Below are 8352 nucleotides of genomic sequence, written 5' to 3' on the forward strand. Positions count from 1 at the left end.
CTGAAAAATTTTACCCCATACCCAATTTTTGTTTAAAGTACTCCTACTAATTTTTAATGTATCACTTTAGAATATACTTTCTCCAGAAAAATTTGTCTTGTATTTCCAAATTCTGGTTAGATAACCATCATCTATGCCCTTGTAGTAGCATGAACTTTCTTTATCATGACATTCATTGTGTTCTATTTAAAATATGTGGTCATTTTTCTGTCTCCCTCTTGCATGGCAGAAACTATGTCTGTTTACCATTCTATCCCTAACACTTATGACCATTCCTTGCACAAAGTATATTCTCAATAACTATCTGCTAAACTAATTAATTAATAGATAGATAGACATACTTAGAATTGTGCCTATGGAAAGCCTGGGTCTGCAAATGATGAAATTCAGTTTCACAACTAAACTGAGGTCTAATTTGTTCACATTTAAAAAAATGTTTAACTGGACTTGCTCTTACATTAAAAACCAGAAATGTTTTACTTTACTCACTACTTTTGAGCATTTATTTTCTACTCCTGCCAGCTAAGTCTCCTACTGAGTATCCCTAAATAAATGGTACCATTTATGCAGCTCAAAATGTCCAACCTTTCCAAAGCAACTGTTTTCGTATACCAGGTTCATTTTCAAGTAGATGATCTCATTCCTCTTTTCTGAGTAGTTGTGGAGACAGCTAAGACCTCTAATTCTCATTTCCAATTTTCCTAAAAATCTCTTGCCTACTAAGTCAATTACATGTGAGAGTATTCTTCACTATCTTTAGTTGTTTAATATATTGTCTTCACAGAGAGATCATAACTCGTTTGAGGCAGGGGCTACATCTTAAATATGCTTCTTATATTATACCACAGCTGTAGCAGATTGTGGCTGATGATGGAAAGGTAATAGCATCACATATCACAAAAATGCAACTCGGAAAATAGGCATATAGGAGGAGAATATAATTTAAATTTATTGACAAACACTCAAGAAAAACTAATATTTTGTCTGAAACATATTGGAATTTATCTAAAACCTGAAAGTCTGCAGAGTCGCATGGTGGCGCTGCAGGATAAGATGGTGAATTTTTTGTAACAGCAGATGCTCTGGTTTCCCTTAACCATGGGAACTGAAAGCGCTGGGAAACCAGGAGAAAAGAGGCTTTCAAAAGGTAGGGCACCATCAACACCTTCGTGACAGGATTACGAGTGTCTAGATTCCCAAAGGTCCAGGATGACAGGTGAGAGGAGCAACTTTAACAGCTGCTAGAGACTGAGTTGAAACGTTTTCGCCAGAAAGACGTTTGGCTAAGAAGTCATGGAGCCGGGAAAGGGAAGAGCTCAGCGGACAAGGCAAGTGCTGCTTTTCTTTGTTTTCCTGGGAGGGTCTTTGGTGTGTTCTGAGACCTGGAGCTATTCCACAGCAGAGGAAATGGAGGTCGGCACATTTATAGCCAACGTGGTGAAAGACATGGGTTTGGATGTGGAAGACCTGGTTGCACGGGGCGCCAGAGTCATCTTTGACGACTATAAACCTTATTTGCGATTGGATCCACAAAATGGCGACTTGCTCTTAAACGAGCAGCTGGACCGAGAGGCACTTTGTGATCTCACAGAGCCTTGTATATTGCATTTCCAGGTGTTATTTGAAAATCCGTTGCAATTTTTTCGGGCTGAGCTTTTGGTCAAAGACATAAATGATCACACTCCCACGTTCCTAAATAATCATATACTTCTAAAAGTCTCCGAAGGTACTACTCTAGGAACTGTATTCCAAATAGATAGTGCTCAGGACTTGGATGTGGGAAAGAATGGTGTTCAAAACTATACAGTAAGTCCCAATCCCTATTTCCACCTTAAATTACGACACAGTGATGAGGGCAGAAAATATCCAGAGTTGGTACTGGACCAATCCCTGGATCGAGAAAAGGAGTCTGAGCTTAGTTTAACGCTAACAGCCGTGGATGGCGGGTCTCCGCCCAGGTCTGGGACTACACTGATTAACGTTGTGGTCCTGGACATCAATGACAATGCCCCTGAATTTGAGAAGCCAGTCTATGAAGTTCATGTACCTGAGAGCAGCCCTCTGGACTCCTTGATCATCAAAGTGTCTGCTACAGATTTAGATGCAGGAATAAATGGAGAACTGTCTTATTCATTTTCCCATGTCTCCAGAGATGTACGGAAAACATTTGAAATCCATCCAATTTCTGGCGAAGTCTATTTAAAAGCACCTCTAGATTTCGAGATTATTCAATCTTACATCATAAACATTCAGGCCATTGACAGTGGGAGCCTTTCTGGAAAATCAAACATTTTAGTTCGGGTTGTAGATGTGAATGACAACCCGCCAGAAATAGCCATGACATCTCTTACCAGCCCCATACCGGAAAACTCTTCACCTGAGATGGTGGTCGCTGTCTTCAGCATACGAGACCAAGACTCTGGAGACAATGGGAGAATGGTTTGCTCAATTCAGGACAACCTCCCCTTTGTCTTGAAGCCTACCTTCAAGAATTTTTACTCTCTGGTAACAGAGCACCCACTGGACAGAGAGATCAGAAATGAATATAACATTACCATCACCGTGACCGACTTGGGGACACCCAGGCTGAAAACCGAGCACAACATAACCGTGCTGGTCTCCGACGTCAATGACAACGCCCCCGCCTTCACCCAAACCTCCTACACTCTGTTCGTCCGCGAGAACAACAGCCCCGCCCTGCACATCGGCAGCGTCAGCGCCACAGACAGAGACTCAGGCACCAACGCCCAGGTCACCTACTCGCTGCTACCGTCCCAGGACCCTCACCTACCCCTTCCCTCCCTGGTATCCATCAACGCAAACAGTGGCCACCTGTTCGCCCTCAGGTCGCTGGACTACGAGGCCCTGCAGGAGTTCGAGTTCCGCGTGGGCGCCACAGACCGCGGGTCCCCGGCGCTGAGCAGCGAGGCGCTGGTGCGCGTGCTGGTGCTGGACGCCAACGACAACTCGCCCTTCGTGCTGTACCCTCTGCAGAACGGCTCCGCTCCCTGCACCGAGCTGGTGCCCCGTGCTGCCGAGCCGGGCTACCTGGTGACCAAGGTGGTGGCAGTGGACGGCGACTCGGGTCAGAACGCCTGGCTGTCGTACCAGCTGCTCAAGGCCACGGAGCCCGGGCTGTTCGGTGTGTGGGCGCACAATGGCGAGGTGCGCACCGCCAGGCTGCTGAGCGAGCGCGACGCGGTCAAGCACAGGCTGGTGGTGCTGGTCAAGGACAATGGCGAGCCTCCGCGCTCGGCCACCGCCACGCTGCACGTGCTCCTGGTGGACGGCTTCTCCCAGCCCTACCTGCCTCTCCCAGAGGCGGCCCCGGCCCAGGCCCAGGCCGACTCGCTCACCATCTACCTGGTGGTGGCGTTGGCCTCGGTGTCGTCGCTGTTCCTCTTGTCGGTGCTCCTGTTCGTGGCGGTGCGGCTGTGCAGGAGGAGCAGGGCGGCCTCGGTGGGCCGCTGCTCGGTGCCCGAGGGCCCCTTTCCAGGACATCTGGTGGACGTGAGCGGCACCGGGACCCTATCCCAGAGCTACCAGTACGAGGTGTGTCTGACAGGAGGCTCCGGGACAAATGAGTTCAAATTCCTGAAGCCGATAATTCCCAATCTGCTGCCCCGGGACAGCGAAATGGAGAAAGCCCCACCTTTCTGAATGGCATGGAATTCAATTAGGGATCTGATTATGATGCAGAACTTTTAGAATGAGTCTATTTCTTTGAAATCTTTTTGTTATTTAGAGTTTTTCATTTTGGGTAACTACATTTTATTCAAGAGTTTTCAGAAGTTACAAGAATTTAAGACTATTTTTTATTGTTTTAATCGTGAAAAAATTGAAAGCTGGAATTTACTTAGTCATTGTTTTGAAATACAACCTCAAATAATATGTTCACATACACATTATTTTCCCTTCAAGTTTAATTGCACACTGGGCTCATTCCTATTTTCTGAGTGTTCTGACTGTGGATCCTCTAACCAAAGCAGTTTTTATATGATTGAGAATATTATTATAGAGGTAAATGCATGATATTAACAAAAACATAATTGCTTGTTATCTGGTTAGGTTGGTTTCTAAGATGTTATCTAATTTAGGTTTCTTTTTTTAAAACCTATGATCTTTTCATTCTACTTTTCTGGCAAACATTGCAGAGAATTTTTCCTGTACTGAGGGTTTTTTTTTTTCATAATTATGTGTGAACCATATATATGCTAGTAGATGTTGTTTTATTTAAATATATTCAAAACCTTGTTTGGATTAAGATGTATATATCCAGCTCATGCTCCTTTCTTGTCTGAGAACTTCTCTATACTACCCAAGAGAGGCGATCACTAGTGTGATGCTTATTCCATTGCAGGCCTTCTTTTCTTACACCTCCCCCCGCCATATGTTTTTTTAAGGAGTGGAGTCTTGCCATGTCACATGGGCTAGTCTTGAACTCCTGGGCTCTAGTAATCCTACCACATCAGCTTCCCAAAGTGTTGGGATTATAGGCAAGAGCCCTGATCACTTTTTATTGGTCCTGTGATAGATTCCTAATTTAAGCTGGAATAGCAGCTACATTCTCCAAACCCCTAAATTTGTGATTGAGATATAGTTCATCTACTTTTTCCTCTTGAATAAATGTTGAACGTGTGCTGAGGTAGCCATGTTTATAAGTTTCTAGATAGAGAGAAAAAGAGGGAGAGAAAATGGAAGGAAAGTAAAAGTGAAAAGGAATAAGAGTGGAGAAGGCAGAAGCCTAGAAAACAGTAGAGACTAAAATAGCTACTTAGTTCTAGACCTGTCCACCTAAGTTCAGTTCCTCCTAAGTCCCCAATGTCTAATTGCCCTTGGGTTCTACAGTAAGACTCCATTGCTAATAGTAAAATTCCTTTGTTTAACCTATCTTGAAGTGGGATTTCTTGAAATCAGAAGAGACTTGAAAGGTTTGTACAACCTTGAGTACTCAATTAGACTATCTACCTTGAAACCCTGGTCTTTTATTGCATGCTTCTAATGTTAACTTAATGAATGAAATACAGGATGTACAAGCCTAGAGATAACAAATATATACTAGAGGCTTATGTAATAAAATTTAAATTTGTAAATAATTTATGAGGTCTTTCAACAGAAAAATGCTACAAAGGGCTTTATGAAATGTCTCATTAACTTAACTTTCCCTCCATTATTTTATATGTCCCAGGATTACTTTTAAATAATACTTTTAAATAATACTTTTAGTTTAAATAATAGTAATAACACTAAAATTGTTAAGTTTTAGGTTTCTGTACCTTTTCTCGGGATCATCATACCTTCCTTAGCAGACTCTTTCTTTTAAAAATTGCTTGTTAAGCTCAATGTGAACAAAATTATTTTTGTCATGTAATGTAAAATCTTCTTGCTCCATAAATAATCTCAATTTATAGATAATATGGATTGACTCATGATTTCAGTTATAGTAATAAACATTTAATTAATATACCCTATTGCTAGAAAACCTCATGAAAAAATTTAAGTTTCTGCCAAGCCTAGGAGCTAAGATCTTAGAAAGGAGAAACTTTAACCAAGAGAAGAAAGATGGGAATGAAAAACTAACTTTGATCCATTAGGTTACTCACATAGGTACAAGCTTCTATCCCATTAATATTAAAAAATGCATAGACGTTCAGGACGCATTTTCTTGGACACATAATAGTGAATTTGGATCCATGACCAATATATTTCTATAAGGAAAATTGTCCATCAGATTTTGACTGTGACTGGCATGTTCTCATATTTTGAAAGTTTAATCAAATTTGTTTGTATAGAAGAAAACATTCTAAAGTAGAATGTTGATTTGAGCTATTTATACCTTAAGAGAAACCAATATAAACCACAATTCTTACACTTGGCTCATCCTCAGTTTTCTCAGTTAGCTAGGTAATTAGAATACCAGAACACATAATAGTGTATATTGTTTAAGCATTGTAAGTAGAACATTGGTTAAAGTTGGCAGAGTTGGGAAGACCCCCAAGTCTCCTCCCCGAAAATGTTTTCTCTTTCCTTAGAAGTAAGAATTTCAGTTCCATGCTAGGGTTTCAGGATTCCAATGAATCCACAAGAGATATATGATTGCTTACTAAAAATGAGTTGAGATCTTCTCCAGTTGGGAATATGCTTAACCTGCTATTTCAGGTGAACTTAACATATTTTCTTCTGCATTTTACTTTTTACTTTAACTTCAACCTTTATATCCATGATCTTAGCTGTCTCCCTCTTAAAGGTTTCAGTGACTCTCAGCTTCAACATGTGTGTATCTCATTAACAATAGATGGTGATGCTCTTTACAAATTATTTTAGATACTGTGACAATTCAACATAGCAAGCTCACAGTCCTTAGACAATATTCACAAATAAGTTATCCACAACTCCTTAAGCTACCTATTGAGTTTGCATAATAAACCAGCTTTAGCTAGTATATCACTTAAGTTCATACCCCTGAAGTGTTAGAATGAATCTCTTCATCTACTGTGCTAGCAGTCATTAGACCCATCAAAGAGGCTTTCTTAACAGAAAATTGCGTTGTGGCAAGGATTGATTCCCAGAGCAGACTGCCTACTGACCCAACATAGGCATCCAGACCCTGAATGCTGTTGGTGTTGGAGAAATGGAGGCTGAAAAGGAGCATTTTCCTAGAATAAGGCAAGTGCTGCTTCTCTTTGTTATGCTGTCTCAGACTTGCGCGGAGCGGAATGTTTATACTGTAGCAAAAGAAACAGAAAGCGGTTCTTTTGTGGCCAATGTAGCAAAGGACCTAGGGCTAGAAGTAGGAGAAATATCCCGGCGGAGGGCTCGGGTCATTTTTAACAGTAACAAAAAAATATTTTCAGCTGAACCTTCAGACTGGAGACCTGCAAGTAAATGAGAAACTGAATGAAGAAGAATTGTGTGACCTCACTGAGCCTTGTGTGCTGCAATTCCAAAGGAAGAACCTTTGGAGGTATATAGGTTTAAACTTTTGGTCAGTGACATAAATGACAATTCCCCTGTATTCCCAGAAGTAGAAATTATTTTGAAAATCATGGAAAATACTCCTCCAGGAACTGTGTTTCCTCTGAAAAACACACAAGATTTGGATGTGGGCATCAATAACACTCAAAACTACACCATCAACCCCAACTCCCATGTCCACGTTCTCACCCAAAATGGCAGTGAAGGCAGAAAATACCCAGAGCTGGTTCTAGACAAAGCCCTGGATCCGGAGGAGCAGGCTGAGTTCGGGTTAACTCTCATGGCAGTAAATGGTGAGGCTTCTCCCAGAACTGAAACTGCTCTGGTCCTCCTTGAAACCTTGGACATCAATGGCAATGCGCTTGAGTGTGTGCTGTCACTCTATCAGGTGCAGATATCAGAAAACAGCCCCCTGGAATCCCTTGTTGCCACTGTTTCTGCTAGAGATTTAGACATGGGAATTAATGGTGAAATATTCTACTCACTTTTTATGGTGATGAAGAGATTTCTAAGACATTTGCACTTAATGAACGAACGGGAGAAATTAAAATGATCAGAAAATTAGATTTTGAAAAAATTGTGTCATATGAGGTGGATATTAAAGCCTGTGATGGGGCAGGTCTTTATGGAAAATGCGCCATCATAATACAGGTGGTAGATATCAACCATAACGCTCCAGAACTGACCATGGCTTCATTTACAAGCCCCATCCGCGAAAATTCTCCCGAGATGTGGTAGCTCTTTTCAGCATTCCAGACCGAGATTCTGGGGAAAATGGAAGAATAGTTTGCGCAATTCAAAATGATGTTCCGTTCATGCTGAAACCTTCCTTTGAGAATTTCTACTGGCTGTTAACAGAAGGACTACTGGACAGAGAGTTTAGAGCCGAGTACAACTCACCATCACAGCCTTGGACTAGGGAACGCCTAGGCTGAAAACCGAGTACAACAACACTGTGCTGGTCTCCTATGTCAATGACAACGCTCCCGCCTTCACCCAAACCTCCTACATCCTGTTCGTCAGCGAGAACAACAGCCCCGCCCTGCACATTGGCAGCGTCACCGCCACAGGCACCAACACCCAGGTCACACACTCGCTGCTGCCGCCACCGAACCCGCACCTGCCCCTCGCCTCCCTAGTCTCCATCAACACAGAAAACGGCCACCTGTTTGTCCTCCGGTCGCTGGACTACGAGTCTCTGCAGGGGTTCGAGTTCCGCGTGGGCGCCACAGACCGCGGCTTCCTGGCGCTGAGCAGCGAGGCGCTGGTGCAGGTGCTGGTACTGGACGCCAACGACAACTTGCCCTTCGTGCTGTACCCGCTGCAGAACGGCTCCGCGCCCTGCACCGAGCTGGTGCCCCGGGCGGCCGAGCCGGG

At 42.9% G+C, this 8352-nt stretch overlaps 1 protein-coding gene and 1 pseudogene across 1 annotated transcript; both read left to right on the forward strand.

The window, feature by feature from the left end:
* The first annotated feature begins 1081 nt into the window (after positions 1–1081).
* Positions 1082–4263, forward strand: LOC105528374 (protocadherin beta-18). Its single transcript, XM_011965106.1, has one exon. It carries the CDS (start codon positions 1294–1296, stop codon positions 3658–3660), a length of 2367 nt encoding a protein of 788 aa, XP_011820496.1. The 5' UTR covers positions 1082–1293; the 3' UTR covers positions 3661–4263.
* Positions 4264–7525: 3262 nt separating this feature from the next.
* LOC105528400 lies at positions 7526–8350 on the forward strand (annotated as a pseudogene).
* Positions 8351–8352: the final 2 nt, after the last annotated feature.

Source organism: Mandrillus leucophaeus, unplaced genomic scaffold, assembly GCF_000951045.1.
Source record: "Mandrillus leucophaeus isolate KB7577 unplaced genomic scaffold, Mleu.le_1.0 Scaffold714, whole genome shotgun sequence".
Lineage (NCBI taxonomy): Eukaryota > Metazoa > Chordata > Mammalia > Primates > Cercopithecidae > Mandrillus > Mandrillus leucophaeus.

Coding starts and splice junctions, on each gene's coding strand:
- LOC105528374 (XM_011965106.1), top strand. CDS start 1,294: ATGGAGCCGGGAAAGGGAAGAGCTCAGCGGACAAGGCAAGTGCTGCTT.